The 19,727-nt window shown below is 34.7% G+C and overlaps 1 protein-coding gene across 3 annotated transcripts in view; it reads right to left on the bottom strand.

Moving 5' to 3' along the window:
- Positions 1 to 976: 976 nt before the first annotated feature.
- LOC149797637 (uncharacterized) overlaps positions 977 to 19,727 on the bottom strand; it is a 24,496-nt gene continuing 5,745 nt past the window's right edge. For all 3 annotated transcript variants that reach the window (XM_089962528.1, XM_089962531.1, XM_089962529.1), the window contains 6 exons: positions 15,844 to 16,140; positions 7,999 to 8,115; positions 6,168 to 6,281; positions 5,093 to 5,578; positions 4,033 to 4,136; positions 977 to 3,775 (listed from right to left, as the gene is read on the bottom strand). In XM_089962528.1, coding sequence (XP_089818654.1) covers positions 3,674 to 3,775; positions 4,033 to 4,136; positions 5,093 to 5,578; positions 6,168 to 6,281; positions 7,999 to 8,115; positions 15,844 to 16,140 — 1,220 coding nt within the window. In that variant the 3' untranslated portion in view covers positions 977 to 3,673. The remainder of the gene's footprint in view (positions 3,776 to 4,032; positions 4,137 to 5,092; positions 5,579 to 6,167; positions 6,282 to 7,998; positions 8,116 to 15,843; positions 16,141 to 19,727) is intronic.

The raw sequence follows: 19,727 nt of genomic DNA, 5'->3' as shown, positions 1-19,727 counted from the left end.
AATTACAAAGGCAAACACTGCCAACAATATTTTGACAGGATATTTGACAAATTATCTAATCTGTCCATGTACCTCAAAAACATTTTTGATTTTTCTCATTTTTTTAATTCCTATAAAGCACAGATATGTGGCTTTAATCTTGTATAGGCCCTAATAAAAGATATAACAAAGGTGTTTCTTCAGAAACATGCATAGTACCTTTAAGAGTTAACTACCTGTTTGAAAATGAAAGTAGAAATGATTTCATAAAAGTGAAAGTTTTCTGAACAGTGTTAAAGAAAACTTTTAATTGCTTAAGATCATACTAAATGAGCTTGTTGATGAATGTAATTAGATATTTGAATAATACACTCATATCATAGTGTCCACGGTCTGGATTATATCTATATGCGTAACTAAAAACATTTTAGTACCCGTAAATACCTTAGATAAAAGATTGAATACGTTGTACGAAGATAATAAACTAGCCTTCATGAGCGATCCTAAAATAAACGATTTTCTTTTGAAATAGTTTTCATTATCTCTTATCTAAAATAAACATTCGCCAGCATGTGTTGTGGTATAAACTTCCCGAAGTATATAATTTGAGAACAGAATGCAAATTAAATAGAAAACCATTCTACTGCTAATGTTGCACAGTGTAATTAACACGGAGAGCTGGTTTTGTTTAATGGTCTTATCCGGAAGCAACTATCATTTATATCAATCTAGAAGTGAACTAATTATTCATCTATCTATAGAATGTAAGCGTGCTAACTATGCGTGGTTTAGGCTAGAAGGAAACGATAATGCCCTTTCAACCATAATTTATACAAGAAATCCGTTAAACCTATTATTGTGGATTAACTGTTATGCTTATTTGTGAATATCCTGTATGCCATTAAATCGATGTTCTGGAAACTTAAACATACAATATAAAGATGAATGAGTTGCGTCGACAGAATCAAAATGGTGTAAAAGAATAAAACATTATAAATTTCAAAGCGATGTATAATTTTTATTAAAAGTCAGAGTCAAACAGATTATGAAAACTTTTATATGCAATACTGTACAAGCAAGATCTTCTATCTGTGATGCAGACACTTTAAAAGCTCTTTGTTTCGAGCTAAATATTGTACCAAATTGTGAAATGCATATTAATTAATTTTAAATAAATACATTGTATTTATTAGAAATAGTACCCTCTATTACACTTACAAATTATCATTAATCAGGTACGCCTAAATACTTAGTACTCCAAGTTTCATAGAATGAGATAAAACGATGAGAGTGCAAAGTGCTTTCTATACATGGCGTGAACATTTGTATGGTGGACAAAATCTTTCTTCTGATCAGTGTGTACTATGTGCGTCGAGACCCAAAAATTTGTTCTGGGTGAAGACAATTGGGTTAAATAGCTAATACAGAGAAATCATGTTTCATATGTGAACAATTCAATAGAAAAAGTATTAAATATGTATACACTTAGTGCCAGATGTATATGCTTATGCCTAACATAAAGATTAAGTACTTTAAAATCATATAGTTGAATGAGGCTAATACTCATTTGATCAAAGTATAGTTTTCAGCTTGCTGAAATACATCACCAAGAGAATCTAGCTCCAATTCATATTAATGCTGAGGTATCTATATGTTGCAGATAAAGCCCAATACATCGAAAAAATAAAAGTACACTCATCTTCTGCGGTTTGTGTTTGATTGGGTTTTTCCCATTACCACTCGACTCAATCGAATAGCTAAAGTTGAATTCCATATTTAAATATAATTTACAATTTGCCCTCAACTTCTAATGTCAATATATCCATTTTATTATTACGTGGAAGATTGCCTTTTAACCAAATGATCGTTTTAGATAAAGCCATTAGTATGTGTAGTAGTAATTAGCCTAGACGGCGAGATCAATGGACTTAATTAATTGTTAGTATTTACTTCGCTGGTAATTGTTATTAATATACATTAGGGAAAGATAATCTAAATAAATATTTTAACACGCATTTTTTTTTCACGATCATTTCATGATGAATATTTAATCTACACAAAACATTAAGCTACAGAGACATGAGTTTCATTCATTCGTTTATTTTCATACAAACCATGCTTGCGCAGAAATAGTATTAATGTATGAAATAACGTCTGTTGTGATTATGCATTAAAACGCCGTCTTAATTAATTTCATACATACAGAGGATCTCCTAAAGAAGGATATATATGACAAGGAACGGAATGATGTTTGGATTTAACGAAACGTTTCTTACTTAGGGTAAATTTTGCAGATCATAAGTCACAGCGTTATGATCTCAACAATGACGAGATTAAACATATGGTCTTTAGTCTCATATATCGGTTGCGTCCATTGCTATTTCATAATGCTTGCCAGTAGCTTCCAGTGGTCGTTGGTTCTTCCTGGGGTCTTCCCGGGTTCATTTACTTTCACTATATATACTGGCCTACATGTATCATATGCAGAAAAATGTCGTTAAACAAATAAAACTATTAAACTCTGGCCGTCAGTGACTAGATTTCAAACAAAAAACAACGACGTATTCTGGCGTTAATATAAAAAACAAGAAAATATATTTTACAAGTTCTGATGTTGCTAAATGCCTTTTCTGACGTAAAGAGAAAATCACATATCTTTATTCTATGGTAAACAAGCCATATTAATCACTAGAGACACCATGTTATGGTAGGTCACTCTCAGTAAGTTATATGTTGGATAGCTAATGGGCATGCATGAGTGCCACTCGGTCTGATGCAAGTATGCTTTCCTAGTAAAGAATCGGTGGTAGCGACGGCTCAGTGTGATAACCTATGCGATATTCGCCGTGCAGTTGATGTTACTTTAAGGTTGCTCAGATAATGTTACTACTACCAGATACATCAAATTTGTGAAAACTGAATGGAAAATTAGGATAGATTCTAAAGCATACTGATAACAAATCTTTGAAAATGAAGAAAAAGAATACATTTCTGCTCCACCTTCTCTCATGGAGATATAACATTTCTGCTTGGTATTATTCGCAAATATCAATGAACGAATACATCTTTTACAGCTTTATTTACTTGTATTTCTCCACTTCTGCAAGAACACTTATACACATAGCAACACGTAGTGTGCCACATTTCCCTATAAGCGTAAACCAAAACTGTGATATTTCCTTCCTAGGCAGTCAATAGAAATCTTGGAAAGTTTGGAAATTAGAAGTTACCTTCCATATCACGTTTTGTCTTTGACGTTATGTTGCACGTAAGTTCCACGGATAAAATTCTGAATGAAAATATCGGAACATTTGGTTTTTAAAGAATTATTTTAAAGATGAAAGCCACAGAAACTTAATGCTATTTTTAATGTATATTTTTGGAATGTATTGCAGATATGTAGTTCCTAAAAAGATTCTGGTTTGATCTATATTGACGCTGGTGAATTTACTGAAAACAGCTTTCCACTACCAATTTCTACTGGTATTTCTAAGACCTGACATGCTGACAGCAGATCTTGTAATAGAAGTGAACATATTGTTTCAATAGTCAATTATTTCCACAGACTTTCATCCTTGAATGACTTCCGCATTTTTTGTGTGTTTTCTTTGAAGTCAGAATAAAAGCAGCTAGCATATAAAGAAACGCTCATCATATTTGCTCACTCTTTTATAACGTGAAATGGTACATTGAATTACAAATTAATATGATCATAATCATCTTCAGCATTGCCAGGAGTTATCTTTTCTTCCTCTGATTCCCCTTGCATATACGAATCATCTTCATCAACAGCAACCTGAAAACAATATGCTTTGACATTACCATCAACTTTTGGCTTGATCAATACATAACGCTACAATTGTAATAAGTGTGCTATGCGAGCGATCTACCAAACCAATGAGAGACATTTAAATTTGTGTTAAGTCACTGGTACATTGCGTACATTTCTTGTTAGCATGAAGACATGGACTAGTATGGCATAATAACATAGCCTTTAAAAAATTGTTGTATTTTTCTTTAGTGCTTTTCTTAACAATCTCACAACCTTTTTACCTTGACGTTTTCTGCAGACCTCATACTGACTGCATTCTCAGCTGTGTCGTATCCATCGTCATCTCTAATTCGCTGGACAAAGTCATTCCTTTGATTTGATGTTACTGTTAATAAAATGAAACATGTGTTATATCTTTGAAATATTCCATGCTGGAACATAAATATGTGAAGCAAATTGAACCTAACAGAAAAAAAAATTCTAGGATATATGCATCTATCTGTTGCACTTTTGTTCCAAACAAAATACACCATTCAGAAAACAAGAACAAGACTGCCAACCCATACCAGATTAAACAAATCCGTTCATAAGATCAAAATATGTGATACATTGTATTCAATGTGTTTCAGTTTCTACATATAAAAGAATCTGAGACGTTTGTATTATATATGGCAATGACATATCTGTCATTGAATATGTACCTATCCTGACATGTTGTGATAAGGATGTTGGCTGATACAGTAAACGCATTCATATCGTCCTTTACAAGTGAATCATCAACCATATGATATGCATCTTGTCCTAAATCGCCCGCCTTACTTGCAGTGGAGAAATCAAATAAGTGAATCACGTGATCTATGATAAGGTGCGTCGTTTCTTTAATTATTACGCATACCAGAATGTGGTTGAGATTACTACTGCTTACTCTACAATAAGTACTACTAAAACAAAAATAAATTAGAAATATATCATCAATTCATTATGTGAATATAACTGCAGTCAGCTTTTCAAAACTACTTAAACATACTTCGAAAGCTCTCGAGGACATAACAATCATCTTGCCAAGAGATGCTTTAGAAGTTATTTCCTTCATATTTGCAAAATAATGCAATTTGTGTTGTAAGAGGACACAATATGTATGTCTTTTAGAGGGTTCCATGTAACATTGCTTATGCTTATTCTAAAATACACCCGTTAAATTACTGCAGTCTATATTTGATGACGTTGTTTGTTGTGGGGGTGAGAGGGAATTGCATTTGACCTATATTCATTTCAGCAGTGATGGCGACGTTTGAAATGATATATATGGCAGAAAAAAAGAATTTTATAAAAGATGCTCACGATTATAAGTGGATGAATATTCCGGCACCTTCCTGGCCTTTGCGTTAGAAACTTCACTATTTTCAGACAGTTGTATTTGGTCACGCCCAGCTGCGATTTGTCTGCAGTTGTGTGCTTCCTCCCCTTCAGCAAACTTCAACGCACAAACAGACGTACAATCCGTCATTAAACCTTCTGTTCCATCGTCTTTTTTAAGCCGACCACCTGATTCGCTGTGTTTCGCTATGCCTTTTGCAACATCGAGTTTGTGTTTATCAGCTTCCAGTTTTTCTGTCCAAAATGCCCTGCTGTTTGTTGTATCAACGGAAGGATGATCCATTGGAATAGCTGCGCCCTGATGTCTTATCATAGGAATACCAACAGTGTTTGACTGAAGAATTAAATGATCCGTCCATACTTCCTCCCTTGGAGGTATCGGTAAAGATCTCAAAGTGCTAGGCGTAGATTTAGATTCACTCTCACACTTATCAAGGATAATGCGTTGTACTACAAAATGATAATCACAGATCTGCTTACAAGTTTCTACGAATCACACTGGTAATCTAATAATATGTCACAAACTAATGAGAATGAAGCGTTTGAATAAACAGTAAACTTTCTGGTTTGTTTTCATTTTTACAAATACAAATACTCTTGTATATGCAACAATTTATGTTGAATCAAATTCACAAGAAATTAATTTTTTTCGAACCTTACTGAGAATATTTAAAGGTTGACATATCAAAACCCTTTTGAACTACTTATCTTTATGCAAATCAAAAACTAACAAGCTTTTTTCTTTTCTGATATGAGAGCCAAATAATCCAGATATAACATAGAATTATAAAGATATGTAAACATAAAATGATTTAAAGATTCCCCATGAAGACATCAACAATTAGAATCTTAACAAATATAAGATTAGTACCAGGTATGTAGTTTTATTATGCCAATAGCACTCAGATGGTCATTCAGTTGAAGCATACCAACAATGGAAACTAATTTCAGTCACCTATTTGACCAACAAGTGATGAGCCTGACTTGCGTATGCTTGCTTCCCAAACTGTATATGCATCCTTCCCTAAAAAGTGTATACCTGCTTCCAAATTATGGGCATTCCTCCGCTGAAGCAATATATGACAACACATCATCATCATCATTAGTCCAACGGTTGCTGTGACTATGGGTATGATGTAGATAAGTACATTCCCTGTATATATATATATATATATATATATATATATATATATATATATATATATATATATATATATATATATATATATATATATATATATATATATATCTGTGTGTGTGTGTGTGTGTATTATCATTCATAATTATAGTTCTAAATGGTTATTCCTTTAAAAATGTTTTAAATACTAAATTTCTTACCAAGTGCTTAGATTCATAAATAAAAATTATAGGTTTAATAGTACTACTAAATCATGGTCAACATCACGTAATCCCATAAGGACAGATTAGCCAGTGTTAGAACACCTATTCTGTTTACCATTAAAATTATGATTGTGAGATGATATCTATTTGCGGTACAATTATCATGCATAACACTTTTTCCAGTAGTAGAAATCAGTCCTTGATTTTGTTCATTGAGAGAATTCATTTATGTCATTTATTCATTCGTTGGAATTAGAGTGCTTGAAATATTCAGATTATCTGGAATAATAGCTGTCACGGCAATTCTGTGAATTCACTTGAAGACATCTTGATGTTTAATACTTGTTACGGAATTAATGCGAGTTCGCTTAAAGTCATTTTGGGATTAAATCATATTGATACTGTTAGTAAATCTGTACACTATAGGATATAATTTGAAATACATTCAGAACGTTTTCCGATTACCATATACTTGGACTTGATAAAACGTTTAACACTGTTTCATATTTCGTTCACCAAAATAATTATATTTTCAATTATACAAAACTTTATGATTATAGCTACTTCTCCTATATAGCTATTTCTCATATATATATATATATATATATATATATATATATATATATATATATATATATATATATATATATATATATATATATATATATATATATCCATCCATGGTGAGAGGCTTATTTGTATAGCTCGTATAACGGTTTACTAAATAACAAAGTTGCATGCTTAGATACAGGTGACCTCTCTACCGCAGATTTGACAGTTAATATCTATGTATATGCGCTTGCCTTAACCTATTCTGGAGGATAAATACAGATCCTACAACAAAGTTGCTGACATTCAAATGCAAAAGAAACAAAACTACACTAACCTAAACTTCGACACAATATGCTTCAGATAATAAACATTGTACAGATTATACAAGACGGTCCATACCATTTATCATCAAAGAAATAATTACAAATCTTCTTTGTCCAGAGGCAATTGTTGAAATATTTAGTCATACAGTCGTATGCAATTTTGTCTCTTTTATTAAACGCTTCTACCTGTTTTAAATGTATTGTCCTAATTAGTTTCACCGACTTTTATGATTTTATGATTTTACCTGAAACTGTATTGCAACAAATCCCATTGATAATGTCAACTCCTTCCTAATGGTCCTTTAATACTTCGTGGTTACTTTTTTATTCTGTGAGACCTCTTCTAAAATGTATTTTAATATTCCTACGTAATTATCAATAGTTCAATGGATACAAGAGATCAAATCCTATGAAAATATCGAGCGAAAGATATTTGTCTGATTGTAGGGAACTAAATCTTATCTGAAACACAGTAATGATATCCGGTACAATCATTAATATCAAATTATGTAATACAATATCTATCAGTAATTGCACATTGAACCGAAATGACCCTATATAATAAATGTCTGACGTCCTTTCTCAATCAAAGGAAGGTCTCAAACTGCAAACAATCTTCATTATGCAAATATGTATTCTTATAAGAGTACTCACACGGAATGCTAGTATTCTTGGATGAACTTGATTCAGTACTTGGTTTATCATAGTTTTCCTCAGAACTGTCATTTATAGTGACAGTGTTAAATTGATTCATCACTGTGCTACCTGTTTCTGTAATTAAGCAAAACCATCGTTTATAATATTTAGAAACACACGGAAGAAGTAACATCAACCACGACGAAAGTATTTAAATCAATTTTCGCAATTGAAAATCTGGATGGCATGGACTTCAAAATTGAACAGATTTATATCTTCGAATTAATGAGTGTTGTCTGTAACCCTGTTTAATATAGAAATTCGTAGGAAGATTTGGAGGTTCTAAACTGACTTACCTGAGCTCATGGCATGTGGAAATGATCATTGAACTGTATGTAATGTTACACTATCTGATTTACCTATTGCGGTTTGATATGCAGAAGAATGAAGTAAACATTATGCATTTGATACTATACATGAGAACGTAACAAACAATATATAAGAATCTACTGTGCTCGCTTTTTTAACGTTGGGAGAATGACAACGATTATTATATGCTCATTTTTCTCCGTTAACTTTTTGTCAGAATCGTGCAATATTTTACACATTTTGCATTCGTGTGCATAAAGGAACTGCTTTCTCTTGTAAGCAATGAACGGACGTAGAGGACAGCACTTTAGATTTGTAAACAAATCATGTACACTCGTGTAGAATGCGCTTTACGTTTTGGTTGATTAAATTTGTTTCTGAATGAACTAAGTCAGATGTTTCCCTCACTACCACATACCAACGCATTCCGCGTTAACTTTTTTGATACAGTGTTTCGGATTTAGGTTAGGAAAGGGTCCTTACAATTAACATACAAGTGACAAGGGACCAACTGTCCTCTTTAGCTGGTAATAAGAATGGCAAAAAGTATACTTACAGTTTTACATCCTGAATTTCCTCAAAATGTACTTTCTTAGTTCTGCAAATCCGAATTACTTGAGCCATGTCATAGGTTCTCAATCTTGATTACACATTTCAAAATTGTACTGTAATTTCGTATATAAGTGCAATTACATCCTCCTTACTGCACTCAAAATGAAATAAACATTCAATTCCATAGCGTCATTTTGATAGTTGCAATTTAAAGACTTCATATTTTCTCACATTATGATTTCAAGCATTAAGTGACAGAAACAGACACCCATTTGCAGATGTAAACACTTTTCTCTCTCGCTTCTTCAATCATATGTATTTGGAGTTGCCACATATAAATCAAGTCCATAATCACGAAATTTCGTAGAATCGACAAAAATACAAATATCTTTTCATTCCAGATCAAATAGAAAAGTTGTTGCAATGCACATTCATTCAAAATATGACTCCAAATTTCAATTTTAACCAGACACGCCATTTTCTTTCGAAAGTTATGTCAAGCGAGAGACTAAGTTCAAATTATCTGGGCGGAGTTATGTGCGTATTAATAATGTTGTTGTTGTGTAGTGATGAATCTGTGGTTGTGTATTTAGTTTGGAATACGGCATACATTCAGTTACAATGTTTCTTGTAGTGTATTTTTATTTATATAATTAAGCTATAGGTAGAATAAAAAATGAGCATATAATAAAACGGTTACTGCATTTATATGGGAAAATATGAACTCATTTAGTCGGATGGATATACTGCACTCCCAAGGTGGTGCAGTTTTTAGATCAGAAAATGTCGTTCATATTTTCCCATAATAAATGCAGCAACCTATAACTATTGACAAACATTGGCTGTGACTGTGCAGTATTTGACTAAGAACTCTTTCTACTTACATTTCGGGTCAAGGAAAAATATATTCAAAATAATATATTAATGAAAAGGAGTGCTATGTTGAGGTAATTACCGGAGTCTTAAATGAAATGAAAATTGTTATGGGGAAACATATAGTATATGTTGTTGCCGACGACTACTCGTAACGTGTTTCAGCACTAAGTTTCAGGGATGATTACGAATTCAACCTGTAACCCGACCAACCTGTCGATGTCAGACCTGTTTTTTTGTCAAGGTAACATGATCCAGTCTCTTCCGCCAAAAGTCAGCAAGATAAAGGGCTGCTAATATCAAATAGTAACTAATTACATTAATGAGGATAACATAGAAGAATAAAACAGTCCTACTACTTGCATTTTTCTTTTGACAGGATATAATTGTTTTACTTTAGATCGTAGCTTTAAAAATTCAGAATCTTCTGGAATAATAAACTTGTTTCAAGATCTCAATCATAATGCTTCAAAACTCTTTGTGTTTTACCTATCGACAATATATAATATTTTCATTTCGATTAAAGAAATAATAGGAAAACATTGGACATATAAATAGTCTTTAAAGCGGATAATCGTTTTTATATTGTTAAAAGTTTGCAGCTGCTATAGTTTATTATAGAATCACTACTTAACTTGAAATTTAAATGTTCTGTTCTTTTAAAGGAAACTTTCTATTTGCTTTTGATTATAAATATGTAGTCTGTTTCAATGTGCATATAATTGGTTCATTCAGTTTTGCAATTTTGATACGTGGCACATTTTATAGAAAAATGGGGGTTCGGAACCCCTTTTTCAAGGGTACTCACTCAGTCTCAGACAGAGTGTGGATTCTGAACCATTTTTTCAGGGGTGGTTACATAGAACAAATTTCTCAGAACGACTTGACCATTGCGCGATTAGTTTTAGTGACCACCTCTGTAGGTTTTTGCTACCCGTTCAGGCTTTACACTTTAGACACCACGAGTCCATTATTGGATTGTTGTTGCATTATATTTTACCTATCCACAAAGCGACGATGCAGCTGTAACAGCGATAAGATTGCTGCGACAGGAATGTTCCGCTGTAGCCACGAAAATATATGTGGACACGCGCCGTGTCAGAAACATTAATGGACATATTCCACCTTAACCGGAAATACGGGAAATCGTTGTCGCGTGATTGTGTTAGCGTCGTCTAAATATTCTTCTGCCTTAAAAGTTTTCTTTGTGTCCAGTAGATCCAACTCTGGCCGCAGCGACGTATAAATACCTTGATAAGTTTCAGCTGGATGAGATTAGAAGGAAGCCGGAGAATGTTCTTAAAGAGAGTGATGTTCGTCCCAGATGAAATTAAATGAATCCTACAGTGGCCACATCGGATCTGCTGCACAATATATATATATGTATATATATATATATATATATATATATATATATATATATATATATATATATATATATATATATATATATATAAACCTACGCCCGAAAGTACAGGAGTATCATGTAGCCTACTGGTCTACTTGATTTTATTACTCCAAAAAGCATAGCCTACGAAAACATGAACACAAATGTGAAAACCATAGCTACTGCTTTTTATTACCTTTACAGGTATCACTGCAATGTCAAATATAATCTCGCAGATTTATCTGCCATCAATGTAGAGTGACATTACATGTTTTTAGAACATGTTAACCTGCATGCAGTGATTGACATGTTAGCAGATGTTATCAAATTAAACCAGATGACGGAAATCAAACAAGATTTAATTATCAGTGCGCCACTTCCTGATCACTTAAAAAAGGTCAGAGCACAACTATTAAAGTAGATCAAACACACATAACAAGGTTTAGTCGATTTAGAAACATTAGATGACTGGTGATCGATTTCAATCACATTAACGAACATTTTTGTTTGAAGTGGACAGACGTGAACTTCAATTGTATTACTGCTATTATCATATAAAAGTCTATTTGTACACAACGAGCGTGTCTGAATTATCGACGTTTATTAAAATTTGCTTCATCCGTGCCGAATGTCGCCATTGCCAGCAGATTTGTGTCTGCCGGAGTCACAACCAATCCGTTGATGTTGATTTTATCCGGAGCTGGAATAACTTTACAAACGATGGTCAAACGCATGGAGCCCGCACAGGAAGCTAAACAAAATAATACCAAGCAAGCCTTGTTGGTGTATCAACGAGTACTCAGTAAAATCCGGTCGTAGCTGATAGAGCCCAATTCGACATGTCTATCTTGATTCACAAGCTGAAACCCAAAGACGATCTTCTCGTGGATATGATACCAACAACGCTAAGCCCATTTGAAAAGGAGTACGATAAAAAGTGTTTAACTCTAGCCAAAAGAGAAACGAGTGTTTGTACACTAATGGACTGGGACACCTAGGTGTTTCAACATTACGGTGCCTCGCGTGTTCATGAACACTCGATACGGCTTGAGTGATGACGTCGCGATAATATTCCTGAGGATGTATAGGATATTGCTGCAACGCCATCAGATTAAATGGCACATACGCTGCAGCGGGTTTTCTTCTGAAGCGAAAACGTGGGTAGTGTCAGCATTGAAAAGAACATATGTTTGTAGATCCTGCTGAAGTAAATCTAACATGGACTGTTTTTTGTCGGCATCACCATAAAATAGTATCATACCCATTGCCAGAGGCGAATCTATTATTCTACCAAATTTGTGGCAGTGAAATTTTATATCATAACATGGATTAAAATCTAAATGGCAACTTGAACACTTTTGAAAAGCAGCATCGATCAGCGATCCTTGAGAATCTATCGGAGATACCACCATTAGGCAGACATAGAATTCACTTTGTAAACGTGCAATAAAATCATTCAGTTTCTGATGCATTTCCTCCTCCTACATGATGCTTATTTTAATAGTCATTTTCTAATATATAAATGTCGTCAGTCAGCAGCGCAGGTAGACACAGTGGTAAGATACAATGCCTGGTGTCACCTTAATACGAGAGCCATAGTAGTAGCACGAAGATAACTTTGATTCACACTGGAACAGCAAAGACAGTTATCGGAACCTGGCGTCATCAGAGTCATCTAGAATTATGAATTTATTCGGAAACATTGTGTGACATGTATAGAAACAGAATACGTTTTAAAATACTCCTTAATTTTTATCACAGTCTTAGCATAGAGACAGACATGGCTGCAATCGAAAATGTCGATCACGTTTCATACGACAAAGTTGATCACACACGATATTTTACTATTGTCAACATCGAAAATCGTAAAGTGGTTGGCATAGGAACAGATCTCGTACTGATTACAGCGGCGCAGCAAAAGCTCTACGACCATGGTACAACATCGTCTACGATAAAAATCTGCTGATGAAGCATAGGATCTCCTGCATGACTCGAGAAGAACTCATTAATCTCATACACATTGTATCCATCTGAGGGAGAATACACTCCACGATTAGACGTCCGTGTGTGCTATAGTTGTTGTTGTAGTTGTAGGGTTTTTCGCCTTGTGGAGATCGACCCTGTCGTGGTCAACAACGTTGCCTGCAGCTTCTTTAAGCTATCCATCATTGATGTAGTTTTCCTAATATTTATATTGTGGTGTTTCTTATTGTTTCTTAATAGTATTGGATCGCTCTGATGTTTTTGCAACCGCAGTTCTGACATATCTACAGGCATCCATGGACACCAACTCCACATCCCAGACACTGCTGAGGTCCTAATAATCATCGCTTGAACATTGCGTTATGCTGAGCACAGTAATCACCTCTACAGGTTGTGTTGTGTCTCTGGATGACATTTTCCCCCTTATGTTGTATTATTATTAAGATAACTCTTATATCTCTGATTCTAAAATAACAAGGAATTAAAGAAAATCAAAGTTAATAAGCAATTAGAGATATGTTACAAATTATTATTATTATATAATATGTAAGGTAAAAACTTACCTGAACCATTGATATAACGATGGAAAGTGTGAACCCAGATTTCGTTCTGCGGAATTAACTTATTATTAGATTAAAAGATCTTCCTCAACACCACGCAGTGACGAGCACGTCATCCAAGATCTACTGCGGAGCTATATGAACTTGCTGAAGAAGTGCGAGATCTTCTGAAAAAATACCCACGCAGTGAGGGTCAACGTAAACTCTTCCGTGAGTTTAAAAGCCTTCTTGGACGAGATATCATCAACCCACAGAGACATGTTGGACAACTACGCGATGAGTTTCAAACACTCACAGGTAAAACCACTGAGTATCTAAGACCGAAAGCAGACCCTCAAAAGTTTCAGCATGAGTAGATCAGTAGGCGGCAGTGAGCTGAGATTAAGAAGATGCCCAAGATAAACCTGCATCGTGAAACACTCTCACAACGACAAACTGTAAACTAAAAACGTTTGAAGGAGCTGACAAAGTGTTTGTTTACGATCATCCCATAGTACTTGCTAAAAGGAGTCCATAAACAAGTCCTGCAACAACTACTCAACCCTACTATGCCTCAGGACCTTCAGACACATACAAAACATTCATTTTACACGTGAAATAAAAAGCATTAATAATTGGATCAGATCCAAATCCGTCATCGTTTCTCGCGGTAGCCATTTCAACCAGATTCTTGACATAATCTGGTCGTATATCCAACGTAGCATAGAAGATTATCAGGAGAGAGGATCCGCAAGGTCTTTGCCGGAGTCAACTCGATCGAATTTGGAGTCTCCAAAGTCAGTTCGACACGAGCAGGTCGCCATGTCAAACTTCCCAAAAAGATGTTTGTGACTAAAGCCCGTGTGAACGTTTAAAGACAAGGATGACTTATGACTCTTCTGGGCGTGCTTACTGCACTTCAATCTGGTAAATGATCATTTCGATCGCGTATCTCACTCTATACCCTTTTTCAATACCAACCAAACAGGAAATATCCAGTTTCCAGCTAGAATAAAAGACGTCCCCACATTAGAAGCATTTCTTCAAATTCATGAACAAGAGCGTCTTCGGAAAAAACATTGAAAACACAAAAACGCAGAAACACTGAAATCGGTAACGACGCAGGACGACGTGATAAACTGGTCTCATAGGATGCCTTCATGTACATGCAAATCTTTGACGAAGAGTTAGTCGTTATCGTGTCTAGAAAACCCAAGCTTAAGTTGCATAAAGCCGCTTACGTTGAAGCAGCCATACTCGTTCTTTCTAAAATGCTTATGATCGATTTCCATTATGAATTTTTTAAGCAAACATAAGGAGCTAACGCGCTAGTCTACGCATGATGGAGACCGATTCACCCATCTGTAAGATTCAGACAGAGGATGATTACTTTGGATATGTACGATCACCGAGAACACTTTGACCTCAGTGATTTTCCAAGTGATACTTCGCTTTACTGTGCAGATAAAAGAAAATGTCTTGGAAAGTTCAAGAACGAAACCCATGCTGATCACTGAGTCGAATTCATCGCACAATGTACATTTTCGAAACAAACACAGGCATGATCAAGAACAATCCAAATAGGTCACAAAAACACTGTCAGTCACAGGGCTACCACACACCATTACAGTGTCGTTGTCGATGGAAATCATTATTACACAATGAGAATATTCAAGTAGCATCGACACCACATAGCCACTTTGCTTATCAATTAAAAATGATCATGCGACTTTGATAATAAAGGATACTGCACTAAATTGTATCTCCACATTTGCCTTTGGACATAAAAACATCAAACATTAACAATTTCTGATTAAACATGCTTTCAAATGACACAAAACCATCCATCCGCTTGAACATACCATGGAAAAAGGTGGTCCAAAACCACTTATTTTTGCTGCGTATGGCTACATCTATAGAATACACATTTATATGCATTCGAGTAACCACCCCTGAAAAAAGTGGTCCAAAACAAACATGTTTTCTGCGACTAAGTGGCCACATCTGAACAAGTGGTCCAGAAGCACCATTTTTCTTTATTAATGTAGCAACACCCATATTTGTGTCTTTAAAAAAATATTGTTAAATTACCTAAGATTCTACATTATCTTTACTCGAGGAGTTTACATTATTTTTCAATTTCATCTGAATGTTACATACCTGTAATATTTAAGAAGCATCGATCAGTGTCATTGCCATCTGTGTTCACCCTGTAGAGTCCAGTATCCCTCTGTGCGACGTTCTCAATTTCAATCCTGTATATCTTCTTGACCTTGTCGTCTTCACATCTTAATCGTCCATAAAAATGTGATTTGGAGCTAATATCACAGTCACCGTGGCTCAAAACCGTAACAAGTTGGTCATTGTGGTATAAACGTTTAAAGGATGTCGTTGATTGATTCATTTGCAGAATGATGATCTTCTCTCCGATATTGCCTCGCTTTATTTCATGACGTTCTGCGTTGAATGAATTCAAACAATCTTAATTATAAACTTAGAATGTGAAAATATCAATAAAACCTCACAAATTATATGTTCATGTGGAAGCAAAATCCTGAATAGAAATAACCAAATCACGGTACCTGATGGAAACCAGTTCAATTTTCGGATACAAGAGTTCATTAAAATTACAAGAATGTTTGTGTTAATATCCGGCATATTTCTTCAAACATATATTTCTAAATAAAATATGCTCTTAAAGGGGATTGAAACAGATTAAATTCTTTGCAAAATTACCGCAGAACAAATATCCAATAATAAATCATGGGGATTTTGTATTGTTTCCTTCTATAGCTTGTTATATTTTAGTGACTTGTAGTTTTGGTTGGTTTAATGCTATTTTTCATCGCATTATAAGTATGCGGCCAGTATATCAAACCTATGAAAGGCCCGGGATGAAACCTAAGAAGAACCGCCGACCCACGTTTCTTATATACCCATGCAGGCTGAGCCTGAGACTAGAACCAACGCCGACAAGGAAGAGATACCAGTGATCTCTAAGGCAATCGCCTTAGACTAATCGGCCACCCGGAGCTGCTAGATTATACTGAATATATTTTGGAATATGGAAAATTGGTAATGGGGAGATCTTTGTCAAACTAAACAGTTAGCTGATTACAAGGAACAGGCGTCATTCATAATAAATCGTCTTTACGGGATTTTCCTTTCACGTAGATTAGTTTCAAAGAAAGAACCAATCCTAAATTTCTGGATGTAAGGAATTCTCTAAGAATTCTCAGACATAACTGATAGATTTCAGTCTATTGAGCGCTTGGGTTTCCTTTAGTACTGCGCGGCATGAATTGCCGACCAGCAGCTTAGAAACGCCTACTGATATTTAATACAAATATAAAGATATAAAAAACATGCAAATCTGAAACTGGAGTCTCGTTAACGTGTGTTCGTAAGTTTGATTAGAGGCAAATTATATGTGGTATTACCACCTTTATTCACAATGATTATTTGCAACAACATGAAAGCGAATAGAATGTAATCTAACGATTACTAAACAATCACGTCAACGAGATATAAATTAATAATGCTAATTAATTATCACCGAATCTCTGATTCTCTACCTCACACCTTACTGCTACCTCTCATAAAGTAAACTATACAACTGAAAGCCCTAAACGACACATACGCACGATGTTTAGCAACAGATACAACAAAATGGTATCGCTCCTCAAAGGATACAATCATTAAATCTATTTTCATGAGATAATCAAAAATTATATCGGATATGATTAATGCATCTACTGTAAGAATCATATGATCAATGAATGTATTTATAAACAAATATGATCCAGGTATGGAAATATCAAGATATAAGAGCAGTGTATTGTTCAATAACAAGTATGATGGTACGTTTATGATGGTGTTCCTCACCCTTGGTAAAAATTATAGTCTCTCGAACTAAATTCTCCACTGACCCATGAACCGGCTTATACAAACCCAGAGTTTGAAAACTCCCCGTAAGGAAAACAATAAAATATAACTGTACTGTGTACAGTGCGAATACAGTTATATACATTACGCATGCGTGCGGATCAGCTGGAATTGTTACATATATTTTCATAAGAACGAACGTTGCAGATTATTATTCTAATAACTACGTTCGTACATGAATCTGGATCCGACAGGAATACTTGCACTGAATTATTCAAAAATGGGAACGGTTCTCATCATTTACTTCCTGTTACATGTAACTGAATTTAAGTTGTCTATTCAACTATAAAACGTCCAACTTGAAGCAGAATATTCTCTATAGGACAGGATAGACCTGTTTCACATATGTCTGTCTTAATAAAAATTTTGAAAAATTCTGAAACATTCAATATATTTAACAATCACTACACATGTAACGGATAAGTCTTCCATTTTACATACTTTCTTCAGCAGCTTGGAGACAAAATTCATCCGTATTATGCCCAATATACAGAAAATTAGGGCTACATGTGATATATATATATATATATATATATATATATATATATATATATATATATATATATATATATATATATATATATATATATAAAGGGCAAATAGGAATAAACGGGCCTAACCCACAACCCACCCCTTCCTCACTACCACCATCACACAACCAGGGATATGTGAGTGCTTCAAATATGGAACAGAAGTCAGTATTTCGAAAGAGATATTGTATACTTGGAAACACTCTTATTGCGCTCTGCACGCCCAAACCAAAGAGGTCGTATTATCAGCTCGAAGTGCACAAGAACTAACACGCTAGTGTCACAGAATTGTATAAATACTTTTATTTATTAAATACATGTACTCGGGTTTCATGTTTGTTTTCTTTTTTTTTTTTTTTTTTTTTCGTTTTGTTTTGTTTTTTGTTTTTTTGTACAACAATACCCGAAGGTGATTTATGTATATTCTATAAAGATTTCGAAATAGTGAGTTGGGTTCAACTTATGCCGCACGTGCGAAGTGTTTTCGATGAGAAGAACCGAATTCTTCCAACGCACAGACGATGTATTGCGGCATCTTCTGTGTATAAATGCCTCACCGTAAGACTAAATCTTTACATTACGGAACGTCTTGTCAGTGAGCGGTCTACTTTAACTAGCACATCTTCAGCTGTAGAAGTACGTGAGTTAATAACTTCATGTGTATAAGTTATAACTATTGTACTACCTCGTTTAATTTCAATGTAGCTTCAGCTTACGTAGTATCATGGAAATATTTTCTATTTTTGTTTGTGACTTAGCAAGAGATTTTTATTAGCAATATATAAAGTTGGATTTTTACGAAACATTTAGTACCGTAGGATTCTTGTCGGGCACGGTTAGGTTCACTTCTGAACGTCTGTATTGTTTTTTAATTATTGTCCCGATAATATAATATGTGTAGCTTACCGTACATAATGTTATTACGTTTTTTGTATCTGCCCATATCATGCATAGTACAAGGTGTTAATTGTATTTTCAGCTGACCAGAGTGATCGGAGTCGCAGCTGTATAGCTGGCCAGAGTGATCGGAGTGATCTGAGTCGACGTGGTACCAGCCGCAGAGTTAAACATAGAAGTTGACCATTGCAGCTGTGAAGCTGATCCGTAGCAGATGTAGAGCTGAGTAAACAGTGTTGCTGGTCCAGTAGCAGGTGGTCTGGCATTGCTGACCGAGATTGGCGGGCGCTGATTGTTTGATTGACCAACCTGGAATACTGACTGCTTGATTTACCAGTGTGACTGGTAGCCAAGAGTGCTGGGAACGGAGTGTGTAACTCCATACATGTAATATTTTAGCCTTGGGCTAATCTTTGGGGTTTGTAATACCCAGTGTGTTTTTGGGACTGTAAAGATATTTTGTACATTTGTCCCTTTGTTTTCATCATTTTCACTATTTGAGTGAATACATTTTTACTATATGAGTACAATACCACAGTTTTACTATCTGAGTAAAACACGTCACTCTTTCGTAGTCAAAGCACTGTGAATCATTTACCCCTTGTCCTTGTACTGTATAAGGTCATTTATATGTATTTTCATTATTTAGTTCGTGCGGATTATGTGAATTGG

The sequence above is a fragment of the Sinohyriopsis cumingii genome, chromosome 6 (assembly GCF_028554795.1).
Source record: "Sinohyriopsis cumingii isolate HCF-2022 chromosome 6, ASM2855479v2, whole genome shotgun sequence".
Lineage (NCBI taxonomy): Eukaryota > Metazoa > Mollusca > Bivalvia > Unionida > Unionidae > Sinohyriopsis > Sinohyriopsis cumingii.
Note: the sequence above shows the minus strand (reverse complement) of the source record. Positions and strands in the feature narration are given on the sequence as shown.